Source organism: Anoplopoma fimbria, chromosome 1 (genome assembly GCF_027596085.1).
Source record: "Anoplopoma fimbria isolate UVic2021 breed Golden Eagle Sablefish chromosome 1, Afim_UVic_2022, whole genome shotgun sequence".
In the NCBI taxonomy this organism is placed as follows: Eukaryota; Metazoa; Chordata; class Actinopteri; order Perciformes; family Anoplopomatidae; genus Anoplopoma; species Anoplopoma fimbria.
In genome coordinates this window covers 6895563-6911950 of record NC_072449.1, presented here as the reverse complement: position 1 = coordinate 6911950, position 16388 = coordinate 6895563, and the positions used below count along the sequence as shown (strand labels likewise).

The 16388-nt window shown below is 40.1% G+C and overlaps 2 protein-coding genes across 2 annotated transcripts; one reads left to right on the top strand and one right to left on the bottom strand.

Annotated features, from left to right (window-relative positions):
- Nucleotides 1-37: 37 nt before the first annotated feature.
- On the bottom strand, nt 38-4788 carry LOC129103368 (matrilysin-like). The gene is made up of 10 exons (XM_054614219.1): nt 4654-4788; nt 3742-3980; nt 2924-3072; nt 2562-2687; nt 2323-2481; nt 2034-2205; nt 1732-1865; nt 1492-1648; nt 699-802; nt 38-138 (listed from the first exon to the last, which is right to left on the bottom strand). Exons 1-10 carry the CDS (start codon nt 4786-4788, stop codon nt 38-40), a joined length of 1476 nt encoding a protein of 491 aa, XP_054470194.1.
- An 8856-nt stretch (nt 4789-13644) lies between these two features.
- mmp13b (matrix metallopeptidase 13b) lies at nt 13645-16388 on the top strand. The gene is made up of 10 exons (XM_054598381.1): nt 13645-13715; nt 14069-14196; nt 14300-14448; nt 14571-14702; nt 14779-14934; nt 15035-15155; nt 15477-15610; nt 15691-15850; nt 15955-16058; nt 16183-16388. The coding sequence occupies exons 1-10, from the start codon at nt 13692-13694 to the stop codon at nt 16281-16283; spliced, it is 1209 nt and encodes a 402-aa protein (XP_054454356.1). The 5' UTR covers nt 13645-13691; the 3' UTR covers nt 16284-16388.

Sequence of the window (16388 nt, the reverse complement as noted above, 5' to 3'; positions counted from 1 at the left end):
ACATTTCCTCTCTGCATCTTCATGGATTCAAAACATTTCAACATCCGAGCCAGGAATTTGCTTTCTCAACTCCGATGACGGTTTTCTGGGTGTAGTCGTATTTGTAGACTTGTGGTCCGACAAAGAAGTAGATGAAACCTGAGATGAGGCAGAAAAAAAAAATCTGATTTTCAAGAAACAAACAAACAAACAAACTGATTCATATATTTAACTTTTATCATGTTGTGTTGTCTGGAATCTTTTTGCTGTTTGTTGTTGGTGATGACGATGATGAGCATCTTTCCTGAACTTAGTTATCTATTTTTGCTCACAGTTGAAATGACAGTATATTAAAAGAAGGCCTTGGAGTGGTAAAGTGGTGAAATTATACAGTTTAAATCATGGAGGGGAACCACATGCTCCGTAAAAAAATTCACTACACTCAGCTGATGTTGCATGCAAATTAGCATTCCTGTGCTACTAATAACAATACAACTTGCAAAAGCCCCCTCCGGCTACAGACAGAAGTATACAACCTCGTAACTCTAGACGAGGTAACTGCTCTTTCAGATAAGGACATCACCGAGTTTGTCGACTGCTGATATGTATTTATGTGGCTTGTTGAGGAACATTTTTAGATTTGAGTAACATTCAAGTGAACAAACAACTTACATTTCAAACATACATTAAAGTGGGTAATAATAATTACACTGGCTCACCCTCTTTATGAACAGCTGCATTTATTGTTGTGTTGACTCCAGGAAAGTCCTCACTGATGTACTTTGGGTAACCAAAATCCATAACCCTTCGGTTTTCATTGTAACTGGAAGAGACACGATATAAACAATGTTCAATCAGAGGTCATGACTCATCATCATCTGTTGCTCTTTCAAATTTGAGACAAAACATTTGTTTCATGGCTACTACTGGTAATTTGAGCCCTCTGCTCTCCATGTGAGGTCCAAATGACGAAGGCAATCTTTCAGTCAGATCTGAGTCAACTTTTTTAATGTGCCAGTGCTTTGTCATTTGTCTCGGTTATGCCACAACACTTCCATTTATTATGACACAATTTCAGAAAAATAAGTTAATTTGGGGTAAAAAAGGCCAACAGTATAATTTTATTCAATGCAGTCTGTAGTGCACGCATACATGTGTTTGTAATGTGGCTTTCACTAATGCCCACTGTTGGACAATTTCAGAAAGTATACTCATACCTGCATTGCATGGATTATACTGTTTGCTAGAAGAACTTCAAATGATCAAAATCAGCAGAGTAAAATGCCCTGTAGGTAAGTGCATACAAATAAAAGTGGTCCTTTAAGTGAATACAGTTGCTATCATGGCTGATTCCACTTTGAGTCACCAGCTGCATGCGGTGGTGCCGCACCGCATGCAGCTGGTGCTCTGAGTCCGCCACTCACAAGTTTATAAGACAGGAACACTGCCATAACTGATATATAACTAAAGTAGAGATATTTTTTAACCAATGTATTAATGTTGTTGCCTTACCTCCAATAGATATCATGCATAAAGAAAAGGGTGCGTCCAGTTTTCACTATGTGCACTGCTGCGTCAACGTCCTGGACCCACGCTGGAAATCCAAAGTGGCTGAGTGCTCGAGGCTTCCCCTTCACAAGAGAGCCTTTCACTGTCCAGAACATAGATTCTGTGGAAAGTTTAGTGGAGTTTTATTTTTCATAAATTCAGAAATGATTGACTTTCAGGTACTGAACTATTAAAAACAGTTACCATGAATGAGGTAAGCCGTGGATTTGCGAGGCACCAAGAAGGCCGCATCGATGCTGGTTTCAATCTTGGGCATAAAGTTGGTGATGGGACCTTCTTTGATGTCCTCTTGCTCATTGTGTTTAATCCAGAGGTATCTTGTGGGGAAAACATTGTCACTTAAATCGAAAGCTTAAAGGGCAACTTCTTTTTTCATCAACCTGGACCTTACTGTCAACCTGTTTTTTGTGACTAATCGGGACAATATTTTTTAAACTTGGTTCAGTATTGATGGAGTGATAAAGCAAGAATAATCATCAACATACTTTTCTCTGAAAAAGAAGGTGGAATCCCCAAGAGTGGACACCGCGTCAAAGGTCAGGTCCGAAGCACATTTGTTCTGCATGAGTTGAGGGAGCAGCGATCCTGACAGCCAGGGGTTTTGCTGAGAGCTCCAGCCAAACCTCGAAAAGTAATGCGGACGACCTCTTACTGGACCTATGAAACACATCCACTGAAATAAACACTCAGGATTTAAAAATGTAACTACACTTCAATGTTACTGCACTTCAAGTACAATAAATGTATAGTTTTAAATACATATAGCTTGCTTACTGTAAAGTGCATTGATATTTGCTACATCCTCTCTGGATAATAGGTTGACTGAACCGGAGGGTTTGTAGGTCGGGTACATCAGTGACTCTGGGTTTCTGGAGTGCTTCAGGCCCAAAGCATGGCCAAGCTCATGTGCAGCTACAACAAACAGATTAAAACCTGCAACAGCACAAAGAAAATGCATCCAAATAAGTGACTTTAGTATCATAGTGGAGTGACAGCGTTATCCAGTTCAGCACCTGTTCCTCCTGCTGTCCAGTGCTCATCGTCGTCAAAGTGCGTGTCCCCGCCAACGCCCGGCCCTGGACCGAAGGCATGAGCCAGCGTGCCTCTGGGTCCGTCAAACGGATACAAGTCACCATGTGCTGCATGATATAATCCAAGCCAAACATAAAATAGAAACCCACAAAGAACACAATTTTACTTGCAAGCCAAAATAAAATTACGGGTCTCAGTTTTATCTAAATGTGATCGTGTTTTACATAATACTTGTTGTATCACTGAAAAGTGCACGTTTCATTCTGTGACTCAAGCTGCTCAGTGCACATCCAAAACGTCAACGACCACCTGCCCTGTGTGAAGCAGAAGAGACAAAACCCACCGGAGGTCACAAACTCCACCATGATGTCAGCGCTGCGTGTGTGCGTCCTGACAAACGTCAGACTGCTGGCTCTGGCCCAAACGCTGAACGCTGACTCAACCAGAGAGTCCACGGTGTTGCGAGGCAAATCTCTGGTGTACCTGCCAATGCTGCAACGGCAATGAGAACATGTCAAGACACAGTGTCCCCTAAATATAATCTATAAATAGCAAAACATGACACCAACTTGTTATACTTTTTTGTCCATGGATGATAAAACTTGAAGACTCTCTACAACATGGCTCAAATAAGATGAGGCAGAATAAGCATTTACATCATCATACGTATCATTTGAATTGTTATACAGACTTTGACAATAGCTGCCTGTCTTAGTTTCTCTTTAATTATGCATCTATTCTGTATGTAATCCAGCAGGCGTGCCTCAGACAGAACTGGCAAAGAAATGCAGAAGGACATTCCAGACAGTGTTACATAATTTCAAGCATGTATGGTGAACTTGGCACTATAACAATCCCATAATAACTCTCTGAGGCAGAAATCTCAATCCCAGAAATCTGTTAACCACATGATTTGTGACAGCTGCTATTCCTTATTTCTGCCAAAGGTTTTTATTGCCTGCTGCCTCAAAATGTTTCCCACGCATTGGCTGGTTTTGCATTTTAGGGTCAACCAGACAGTTATATTTCTGGCAGGTTCAGCCTGGGTCAGACATGCCTACATTATCCTACATTATTAGACTGTAATTCTACTCCACTTTAACAGCAATAAAGAGTGATAGCGTCTTGATGAATAAACATCAATAAAGACCACATAGATACCTGTAGGTGATGACGTTCTTGTTCCACCGTGTCCCCTGGATGTGGCTGTAGTCCTCCACATCTGGAACGCCACATCGAGGGCTATTCATCATCTCCAGTGTGTTTGAGTCCAGCACGCCCGTGGCATTGAGGCCAAAGAATATCTGCATGTCTTTCACCTTGGAGGTGAAGGAGGGCCCGCTCCGCTTCATGCGCCCCATGGGCTCTTCTTGCATGTTGTAGTACTGTCGGAGGTATTCCTACGAGTAGATCCGAGGTCCACATTACATGTCATGTTGTGCTGTAGAGCAGGTAAATCAACTGGTCCTGCACAACTCAATTAATGCCAAGAGGGAAAGTTGAATTCCCTTTGTGGATCCCTTTTTTTGCAGCTAAACAGTATCGTCATACTTTGTTGAATTTATCACATTGCATTTTACGTTCATTCATAACATCTACTATAAATCTGATCACCCTTTGGTTACAGCATCAAATGTCAATTACACAAATCTCTCATTACAACTCAAATCCTTTACAATAAACTGAATAAAGACTTTGCAAACAACATTGGTAATCAATTTCCATGCAGATTGTCTTTCCCAACAATTCCTTCCACATAAATACAAGAATACATTTATGAAAGAAAATAAGGGAGAGAGGGAAAGATCTGTTTAAGCATGCAATTCAACAAACTACAAGGTCTCCGAGGGCAGTGCAGTTACTTACCTCCGCCCCCCACCCACACAAAAACAAAATAAATAAAACTGTTTTCTCTGCATCCCATAAAACATACGAGAACGGATCCTTGCAATGTCCTTCCTTCAATAGAAATACCTTCAAATTGGCATGCTTTTGGCATTGTCCAAAAGATTGAGTCACATGAAGTCCAATCTCAAAACTTTTGCAATGCAGCTCATGCAATTATGCACTTACTGTGGCCAGCTTCAAGTCAACCTGTGGTTCAGTGGAAGGAGAGCTGTCTCCCGCCGGCATGAATGTGGGCGCCGTAAAACACGGACCGGGCATAAGCAAGACCAAGACACAGCAAGAAAGCAGCATGACATGCATTTCACAGACTTGAACACAACATGAATTGCAGTGGCCCAGTTTCAACATATGGAGATGGAAGTTCTGGTTAATGAGGAAGCCTTTTAAATGGCCATTGTGACTCATACCACTTGCAAATCCAAAGGGAAGCCTCAGACAGTGCTGTGGAATTAGGGAGGGGTTTGCAGGGAGCCAAGGACACAGCAAAAAAAACGAGAAAAGAAAGAAATTACATTTGGACAGCTTTTGGTCACGTGACAAGTTTGCTCCAATGATGATCTAAACGGATAACGTATTCAGTGAGTGGTTTCAGTTTCAACAGCTTATTCATATTCACTGCACGTCTAGGATGGAAATTGTTTCTATTATGATTAAATAATAAGAATAAGACACAACATTTACACTGGGAGTTTTAGAGTGCTTTGTCGTGACTGACAGATAATCCCAAACAAGTGGTGGACCTACAACGTGAGGCAACACAGAAAAAGAGTCGTTCTGCAATATGTGCTCAATGCTGTAACGATGATTATGTTCGGCATAAACATGTTTTTATTCCCAACATCAAAAACCAAGCAGCTCTGATATTGAGTAAATGGTTTCCTTAGGCCTGTAAGGGCAACCTCGACTTAACTGTCTCCGGACTGATGCAACACAATGAGCTGGGTGGCACCTTCTCTGTCCCACCCACGGATTCTGCAAGGGCTCCAGAAATAACCCCAGCGAAGCCCATTTGTGTCCTTGTTTAAGCAGCAAAGCATTGTCAGTTTCAATGAGAGAGTTGGATGAGAGGGAGCTCAAATTGCAGGGGTTGGATTTAAGGCCTTCGAAAAAGAAAAATGGCCGCCAGCCAAACCGCCTAGACTGGCAAGGGTGGTGCCGGCGTACATTCAGGCTGCAATTACGGTTGACTGGTCATTGTGGAGCTTTATGGGAGTAACAGCGTTCCTCTGCGGGAAAACATGGGCCAAGTTTTCCAGACTGTGCCGTGCTCTTTCGCAGAAAGACTTGAAGAATTTGGGTCGATCTGGTTTTATGGTCTGAAACAGACGAGGTAATGAATCAGTTTAAGCAGGAGTGATGACTGAGAGTGTATTTAGGAGCTGCAAAGACACAAGCTGGGAGAGACCGCTGTGGTAATTAGACCAGAAGAAACATCTCTGTTTTGCCCCGATCATACACATTCACAGTGACACAGCCAGAGGAGTTATACAATAAAAGTCCTGAGATGACTTTGTTAATCAAAGAAAACAAAGAAGTCACAAAAGGGCCTAAAGACCAGAGTTTCTATCTGAATCTGCTAAACCGAGGTCTGCATTAAAGAAGCAGTGTGTACGATTTAGTGATATCGAGAGGTGAGGTTTCAGATTGCAACCAACTGGATACCCTTGAGATCTCTCCTCCCTTTCCAACCAGTGTTTGGTTTCTGCAGTCTGGGCTCCTTTAGAAACAGGTAGAGTATATGTAGATATAAACAGCTTATTCTAGGGAACAAAACACAACAATTCTTAATTTCAGGTGATTATATATCAATGTCAACAATATTCCTATAGTCTCAGAAGCAGTTCTCCAACTCTCCTTCATTATAAAGAAACATCTTCATAATACCCTGATATGCCAAGAGGGTAAATCCACCAAGCTGCTCTCAATTCTTAATCAGGAGCCGGTCCCCACACCCCAGGCAACAGGTGATCTGAAAATCTCTTTAATCAACTAATTCAGCTAAAATGAATTGGGGGAAAAAGGCAAAATGACAAAAATGACCAAAGATGGACTGCTACAGTTGCATATCCACTATGAGAAGTAGACACATTAGCAACTGGAACAAATGGTATTATCATTAAATGTGTAGAATTTGAAAGTATCAGACGTTGACTCCCCCTAGTGGTAGGCTAGTATAAAAAAAGTGACTTTGGCACAGTGCAACCAAGATGAATAAATGAAAGCAATATCCAAACTAGGATTATTTTTCTGCAGAAAAATATAAAGTATGAGAAACATTTTGTTTAAGCAGTACACACTGTGAGCTTTTCACAATTATGATAAAACAACTATATCGTGCTTGTCATCAAACAAAACGGTCCAAAAGAAGAAGAAAAAATGTGTCGTCATACTGATACTTATGGTTTGTTTCAGGAAAACATATAATAATGTGTTTTTATATGCACTTTTGATGAGCCAAAAGTTTGTGTGATCCCTCCCCAAAACATACTCTGCTGCCCTCCTGTGGTTTCTTTTCAAAACATGTAGTTTTTTTAAATGTTGCTGAGTGGGCCTGACCTTACACCACAGCAGTCACCGTGGTTTACATCTTTGCGGTTGTTCCTCAAATGCATTTGCTCAGAACTTAAATTTAAGCCCTTTTTTTTGTGTTTGATTTGTGAACTTGCAATGTGCGAAGATTAAATTAAAGTTTCAATATTATTTCAGATACATCTTTAGCATCTGTGTGATATAAATCATTTTTTTTTTACTGTAAACTAGCTGATTCATATTGTGGCTCACTTACCATGCTCTTTGTTGTTATATTAAGTTGGATTTGTCAAAAAAGAGACTTACAATAAATGTTCCATATTTTTACTTTAAAAAAGGTTTAAAAGGTCAATGCTTATTCTGCCTCATCATATTTAAGCCATGTTGTACAGAGTCTTCATTCTAAGTTAAAGGCTGCCATGTCAGCAAACAAATGAACAACTTCATTCAGGAGAAACAGATATAATTGTTACAGAAGTGTCACTTTTTACTGTGTTTGTATCCAAAGCCTTCCTCTGAATTAACTGAATGTGTTGCTTTCTTTGAAAGCAACTTAGAATCAGCTAAATGTCAATGCAGCTTCATAACTCACTTTATAAACAAACTGGAGGCAACTGATTCACTTACTTTCCTGAGAAAATTATTTTTTTCCTCACATTTTTTTCCACGCCAAGGCTGAAATACAACATACATTTTCTTTAACTTAAAAAACTGCAGCTTAAAAAAAGCTTTTTAAAAAAACAATCGTAAAAAAGGATTTGGTCACAACACAAATGAAGCTTAGCGAAAGTTCAGTCAGGAAGACTAGCTTTACACGCCTGTTCCTGCTTCCTGCTGTGACCCGACTGACACCCACTGCTACTTCTATTATTATTATTAGTCACATTACTAATACTATTCCCTATATCATTATTTCAATTCTACTATAGTCATTGCTGCTGTTATTATAATTAGTCTTAATGTTTTCCTTTGTTACTCTGCTTACGGTGTGTGAAGGAGAGGTACTGCAGGTCCTTCCTTCCTGCTGCTGTCTGGTTGCGCAACCAGCTCTGCTCCCAGTAGACCACATGACACTAATACACTAACACACTAATACACTAACACACTAATACACTGTGCAATACAATAGTTGTAATAGTTTCTGTCTCTATATATAATATTTCAGTTACTGTGAATTCTTTATTGTTCTTTTCTTACTTTTTTTTACTGTTTTTTTTTATTGCTCATTTGCTTATTTATAATACTTATTTTGATCTTGTTTTATTTTTGTTTTTTTATTTACTATGTCTCTTGTTTGCACTATCCTCTCTGCTGCTGTAATCCTGTAAATTGCCCCGCTGCGGGACTAATAAAGGATTATCTTATCTTATCTTATCTTATTTTACTACTGTGATTATATGAATCATTTATGTCATATACATTGAATGTGTTGTAACTCTGTTATGCTGTTCATTCTGTACACATGACATCTATTGCATTCTGTCCATCCTGGGAGAAGGATCCCTCCTCTGTCGTTCTCCCAGAGGTTTCTTCCTTTTTTTTCCCTGTTTAAGGGTTTTTTAGGGGAGTTTTTTCCTGTGCCGGTTCCGGGACAGAGGATGTGATTTTGGATTGAATTGAGTCATCATCACCGTGGTGGGGATGATGACTCAATTCAATTCAGACCAGTGTCTGGACTCCAGGGGGATTGTGCTTCGCTGATCTCAGCATCTCACCCTCTGATATACGGCTTGGCCTTGGAGTCCAATAGCCAAAGACTTTGTACTATTCATTCTTATGCATGTGTAATAAATTATTGTTACATTTTATTACATTACAGTCATTTAGCAGACGCTTTTATCCAAAGCGACTTACAGTCAGTAGTATATTACATATCATTCACCCATTCACACACTGATGACAGGCTACCATGCAAGGTGCCACCATCAGACTCTAACTAACATTCATGCAACATCCAGTCCACACCGATGGCAAGCCTTCGGGAGCAACTTGGGGTTAAGTGTCTTGCCCAAGGACACATAAGCCGGGTATCGAACCACCGACCCTCTGATTGGAGAACTACCTTGCTCTCCACTACACCACAGCCGCCCCCCGATTATTGTAGTCTCTCCTGATTGAAATTAAACAATCAACTGATTTGCATGATGAAACCGTTCAAACAACCAGGTGAAATTAAATCAGCGTCATATGGGAAGTTCCAAGTAAAGATGCAAATGACCACTGTTTATCAGTCAGCTTGAGCTCATCCGTCAGCTTTCCTCTGACACAGCAGGGAAGTGGTTGATTTCAGCTCCTCACCTCACGTCACCACTGGATTTCACATCATGAGGGCCATTCCTGCTAAATCACAAAAAGCAGTTGGCTGTAATCCATCCAACGGTTCCAGGCAGCGGAAACAATATTAACAAACACTAAAAATTGCTTTGGGTTGGATGTCAGGAAAATGCTGATCTATCAAGAGAAGCACTAAAGAAGGTCTCAGAAGGGAATGAAGGCGACAAACCACCAAGTAACACAATCATACGACCAATGCCTTTGAATTAATGCACTTCATATTTCAGGGAGACACATTAATCTTTCATAATGATCGTGTGGAAGAGCAGCTCGTAATCTCCAACTCTGGATTCCTCTCTTTAAACAGCTGATGTCAAACAGTTCATTTGACTGTTCTTTTGTGTCCATTTCTTTCTGGTTGTTAGTGAAGCCTCAGAAATACATTTTAAAATAAAACATGACATCTGAGTGACTTTCTATATTGTCTAAAAATAAAGGCAGAAACACATCTGGCACATCCATTATAAAACCAGCTGTTTGCAGCTGTATCTTCACATTGGGTTTGTATGTGTTAGAAATACTCAACCAAATATGATTTAATAATCATCAGCTGGCAGCACAACAGCAGATATTAGAAATACATCCTTCCAGGTATAAGGACGTCAATAGACTGGGACTTGGACTTAGCTGAGGACTATTTTTAAGATCTCATATTGAGATAAAAAAAACATTTCTATTACAGAAATTATGCTTAAGTCCAAAACCTGAGATCATTTTCTTATTTCTGGAACAGGAATATTATTTAGTCAACATAAAGTGTGTTTGTGGTTCATAGGTGTGAAACATTCAACCTCCCACTACAATTTAGGTCAGATAACACAATGTTTATCCTTTGTTTAAAACCAGTGGGCGATAGCACAGATCATATGTTTGCATGTTTCCACGTGTGTGTGTGTGTGTGTGTGTGTGTGTGTGTGTGTGTGTGTGTGTGTGTGTGTGTGTGTGTGTGTGTGTGTGTGTGTGTGTGTGTGTGTGTGTGTGTGTGTGTGTGTGTGTGTGTGTGTGTGTGTTTCTCGGTTACAATCTTAAATAACATCCAAAATCCCCCCGGCTGCTAACTTCCCCTGGCATGAGTCATGAGCGCTCTGTTAACCACCGTCTAAGCAATGACATTGGTCCAAAAATATAGTTCTGAGGTGTTTAGACGGACACAATGTTTGTTACCATTTACACATGCTGTCACTAATGGGATGTTTGTCTAGCACTCTAGTGCTCCTTAAGAACGACACCATCTGTTTTTAATCTGTACAAGTTTTTAATGCAGTATGAGGTGTAAGTTCCTCTGGCAGCGCAGCAGTTAAATACCTACACCTGACGTATAGCAAAACATTGTCATTACGGGATTCTCTACAAAAGTATGTTGATAATACCTGGAGGTTAGACAGTGACAGATCATTCTGTCAAATGTGTGTCATCTACTTAATGTTGACAGTGCAGCAATTTATGTTATCTCTACAAAAAAAGTATAGTGAATGATTGGATCTGGGAGAATGTAAGCTATTTCAAAATGTACAATGCTAGTGGTCATTACTAACTGTTTTTTTCTACTATATAGAAGTTAAGGAATCCCATTGTTATGGCAGCAGCAAATAATGATACTTCTTTGTTTTTTCACAGACACACTGATGTAGTAGACGCACTAATAGGCAGCATGTCTTTACCTGCCTTTACTCAAGAGACCTGCAGATACCTACAGTTTACCTGTTGTCCTGATAAATAGTCTCAAAGTGTTTTAAAGCCAAATGCCAATTGGATCATCACTACTGAAATGCCAAACAGAGGAGTGACTTGTCAGAACCTTTTATTTGAAATTATTATAAAAATGTGTCTTTAATAAGCATTGCTGTTTTCTATAAAAATCCATCCAGGTGCCTATGAGCCTTCTACCCTTCCCAGATGTGCTTTGCATTACCACTACCCATACAACCATACTATTTAGTATGCCACAAAAAGATTTAGTATGTCCAAATGATAGTATGCATTATGCTAGAAAATCCCAGGATGTCATGCTGCATCTGGTCACATTTTGAAGTATGCAAGCTTTTTTGGCTATTCTGACTCATAAACCCTATTATATTCATTATTATTATATTCCTTTATTGATCCCCATGGGGGAAATTCAAGTGTTGCAGCAGCTCAACTACACAGACACAGACAATAAATACACATACTATACAACAAAATAAAAAATAGAACAGGAATAAAAATGTACAGTATATCCACATGGGGGGGGGCCTGGTCAGCATAGTCACAGACTGTGGTCTCCGCTGTTGTTATACAGTCTGATGGCAGTGGGCACAAATGAGCAACAGGATGAGATCTATGAGCAACAGGATTCAAGTGTAACGTGTAATAATGTGACGAAGTAGTATTTCCCAATTTAATTGCATACAGCCTGACACAGTGCGTACTTTGTTGGGGAGTTGCTGTAAGTACTAAAAGTTAAAAAATAAAAAAAGTCAACAGCCATGCTGTATGTCGGCACAGCAGTGCTTTGAGTGTTTGCTGCATGCTAACACGCTCATATGGCCGACATGATGATATTTAGCAGGTATAATGTTCAACCTCTGCTGCCAACATTTGCTAATCGGCACATTACTAATGGCTGATGGAAATGTCATGAGTTTCGCAGGTATTTGGTCATAAGTCAAATTATTGGACAAATTACATTTTTTACGTGACGATGGCACTGAATGAAAAGTCTAGCATGATGTCACAGAAATACGTGAAATGACCACGACCTGTTAGCGCATTAAGTAGTGGTGACATGAAATGGCTTCAATTTAAGTATTGGCACTAATACAACAATGTAAATGGACAGGCAATGAGGATCCTTTGTCGTGTTGGACATATGAATCAAAGGTATCCACGAAAATATGTAATAATAAGTATAGTGAGAAAGACTACTAATGGTGGATGGGACGGGAAACACACAAGGAACTTTCAACCAGGAGACCAGTGTTTGAGTCCCAAAGTGTTATTGTGAAGTTATGTTTGTGACATGTTCACTTATTTAACTGAGTTCACATACTTATATTTATAGCAACCATGATTTTTGTCCTTAACCAAATTAGGTTGGCACCATGAATGTTTGTACAAAAGTTCATTAAAATCCATCTAATATTCGGAAAACTCAGTCTGGACCAGAGTGCAGACTACATTTCACAATAACTGAGAAAAAACTAATATTTCACATAAAATATGTGGTGTGTGTTGTCCTTGTGACTCTGACTCAGTTACAGCTGTAGAGGAGGAAGAGGGGAAAACACCGACACCAGCAAAAGATGATTTCAATTAAAGCAGACAAAAACCCACTTAGAACATTTGTTGGTCTCATTGTTTATTAGTATGAGAGAGCGCACATTATGTGGAAAACACTCATATATCCAAAGGGACATGTACATTTATACATCCTGCTTTTCATCATCTCTCTTTGTCCTGATGTGTGTTTGTTAGTCACATATCCTAAAACGTCCTCACCTAAAATAACAAGACACTGAATGACTATCATGAGACCAGCATGAATGAATTCCCAAAGTGACCAACTTTTTAAAGTTGTTTTATTTCTCTATTTCAAATGTATAGGATGTACAACTATTTATAAATTATGTGAAATCCTTATTAAGGAAAAATGTCCAAGTGTATATCTGCTAAAAAAGGACCTCTCCTCTACTTCTACATCTAAAGACAGTCATATTATTCTTGGGGGCTTTTTTAAAAGGAGAAAAAATGAAAAATGAAAAGGTCAACATGGGCAAACTCCTTTGGGAAACTGGGAAACGCTTCATCAAAGCATTTCAGGAGAGTTCAGAAGAGTTCTCTCAAACCTCAGTGACTGACAGCAGTTTTACAGATACAAGCAGATTCCTCAGAAGAGAGGAAGTGGTGAGGTGTTTTTACATGACTCACCAGGACCCTTTGAAAAAAGTGGACCCAAACACTATAAATACAGCTCAGGGCTTCTTCATCCCAACAACTAGTTTAGACAACACAGAAGCAACAACAATGAAAGCTTTTCTGCTCCTGGCGCTGGTCGCCCACTCCTTTGCTGTGCCTCTGCCGTCCGAGGACAAAGACAGCTTGCTTCTAGCAGAGGTGAGATCTGAGCTCTCTAATTCAGACATTGTTTAATGTTGTCAGCTGTTTTTTCTTTGTTAAATCAAAGAAAAAAGAGTCCACACTGTTAGAATTAATTAATCACCAGCTGTTTTGTTATGAATGTCATCCAGCTTCTGTTCTCTTTTAACAAACAGAATTACCTCCGTCGGTTCTATGACCTCCCGGTTGGCCTCCAAGGTGGACAGAAGTCCTCAGGTGCCTTTCAGACAAAGATCAGGGCAATGCAGGGATTCTTCAAACTCGAGGTGAGCTTTAGTTATTAATCCTTTACTGGTGCTTTAAATGAGCAGCTGTTTTGTATATATTTCTGAATATACATGTCTTAGTTTGAGCAGGTTTTATTGTGAGTTGAAAAAGAGATGAGAATAATGAGTCTGGAGCTTTAACATATTATTGGTGGTGCTCCTTGGTGTGCTTTTAATGTGATATTAGTTTGAGAAGCACCCTATTTTGTGCTTCTCTTTTGCAAATGTGGAAGTGTAGATAACATTTTGGTTTACATTAAACCTGTTTTTCTTTTGGAAAGCTTTTTTTTGTGGGAAGGAAGTTATGTTGGGTTGAGTTACCTGTGTAACATATTTTCTTCTGCCTCTTGAAGGTGACGGGGAATCTTGACGACAACACTTTGGAGCTGATGAAACAGGCCAGATGTGGCGTTCCTGATATCGGGGAGTACAACCACTTCCCTGGAAAACTCAAATGGCAAAGCAACGAACTCACATTCAGGTATGCATTACAATAAATATATGTTTTTTAAATATTCCGACAGTGAACACCAGTATCATTTATTCTGTCATTTTCCTTGCCTTAAATCCCCTTGATGTTGCAGGATAGTGAATTATACACCAGATCTGAAGAAGTCTGACGTAGACAGAGCCATCCGCAAAGCGCTGAACGTTTGGGCCAAAGTCACCCCTCTGACCTTTAGGAAGCTGAAAGACGGCATCGCTGACATTATGATCAGTTTTGCAGCAAGAGGTAATTCTGACATACTGTAGCATAACCTCTGAATACAAACATAAAAATAGGGATGTGGATTTTGTCTAAACTGCACCTGCTTATTACATGCTCTAAAGAATTGCCTATGCTTTATTCTGTAGAGCACGGAGACTATAACTCCTTCGATGGGCCTAATGGACTGCTTGCTCATGCCTACCCACCGGGCCAAGGCATCGGAGGAGACACTCACTTTGATGAGGATGAAAACTGGACCACAGATTCATCAAGTAAGAGTTATGCCCCATTTGTGCAGCATAAGTCCCTATAACTGTATCCTAATGATTAAAACTAAATATATTTTCTCCACAGATTACAACCTGTTCATAGTGGCAGCCCATGAGTTAGGCCACGCCCTCGGTATGGGCCACTCCGCAGACGCGGGCGCCCTCATGTACCCTGTGTACTCGTACTCTACAGGCTACCCGCTCTCTGAGGATGACATCAAAGGCATTCAAGATCTCTACGGTGGGAAAAACACAAGATTTTTGTAGCATGATACTGGGTCTAATTTATTCCACAGAAATATTATGCGAACTGTGTATTAATGCCAGATGTTCAATCACAGGCCCAAACCCAAACTCAAGGAAGGTGAAGCCTAGGCCTGATGCACCCGAAAAATGTGACCCCATGTTGAGTTTGGATGCCATCACAGAGCTCAGAGGGGAAACCATCATCTTCAAAGACAGGTACAGTAAAAATCAGAGTATTACGCGTAAGAACGCTAACACATAAAACAATGTATTATACATTTTTATGTATAATACATTGCTCCGTCTGTTGGGGACTTGGCTTGAGAACTACAGAGTTTTTATGTGATAAAAAAAGTTGATTTAGATTGACATAAACTCATCTTCATCCTCATGAACCAGACATGTAACTTCTAGCAATGTGTGAGAAAGAGTTGATTATTCTGTGACTCAAACAACTTACTCTAAAGTACTGAGATTGGCATATTGTAGATCAGTATTTTATGCTTTGTTTTGTAAACCTGCCTCACTCTGTTGCAGATTCTACTGGCGTCTCCATCCTCAGATGGCGGAGCCCGAGCAGACGCTGATCCAGTTCACGTGGCCCTCTCTCCCCAACAAGGTGGACGCAGCATACGAGTACCCGGAGAAGGACCTAGTCTTCATATTCAGTGGTGGGTTATCAGACTTATTTATGGCCATTATGATGTGTCATTAGATATTAGATATGGATAAAAACTCTGTGTTTCAACAGGGATCCGAATGTGGGCTTTGAATGGATACAACCTTGTGGATGGTTACCCTAAGTACATTCACAAACTCGGTCTTCCCAAGAAAATAAGGAAAATAGATGCGGCTGTGCACATCGGAGACACCGGGAAGACCCTGCTCTTCACTGACGAGGAGTATTGGAGGTATGTAGAGATGAGTGTCACTTGTCTCAGTTATAGTAAAGCTTTTAAAGGAGCACACAATCTTCTATTATATTATCCTGAATAATATATCCTGTCTTCCACAGTTACGATGAAGCAACAGCCACCATGGACAGCGGCTTCCCACGCTCCATTGAGTTGGATTTTCCTGGAATGGACGACGAGGTCGACGCAGCTGTGTATCACTATGGTAAAGCCTCATTTGTCACATTTACAGTTTATTTAAAGCATGCAAGAGTAGGATTCTTTTTTTCACAGCACTACCACTTTACTGTTTTATTTCCTAACTGGTATCCCACTCTGTTGTCTTTCAGGACGCTTGAATTTCTTCCACGAACACATACAGTACGAGTACAGTTACACCTCAAGGAAGGTCATTCGCATCCTGAGGACCAACTCATTTCTCAACTGCTGATGACATGGTCTGCAGCTGTGACGATGGCTTAAAAATATATGTGGCCGCTTGGCACACAACATCGTCACAATAACCCACAAACATGCATGTTAAAAATGAGAAATA

Excerpts from the sequence above, each read along its gene's own strand:
- LOC129103368 (XM_054614219.1), bottom strand. The coding sequence starts at position 4,788 with ATGCATGTCATGCTGCTTTCTTGCTGTGTCTTGGTCTTGCTTATGCCC. Across the intron at positions 3,981-4,653 it reads TTGACTTGAAGCTGGCCACA|GAATACCTCCGACAGTACTA; the intron begins GTAAGTGCATAA and ends ATCTACTCGTAG. Across the intron at positions 1,649-1,731 it reads CACGGCTTACCTCATTCATG|AATCTATGTTCTGGACAGTG; the intron begins GTAACTGTTTTT and ends AACTTTCCACAG.
- mmp13b (XM_054598381.1), top strand. The coding sequence starts at position 13,692 with ATGCAGGGATTCTTCAAACTCGAG. Across the intron at positions 14,197-14,299 it reads AGCAACGAACTCACATTCAG|GATAGTGAATTATACACCAG; the intron begins GTATGCATTACA and ends TTGATGTTGCAG. Across the intron at positions 15,156-15,476 it reads ACCATCATCTTCAAAGACAG|ATTCTACTGGCGTCTCCATC; the intron begins GTACAGTAAAAA and ends ACTCTGTTGCAG.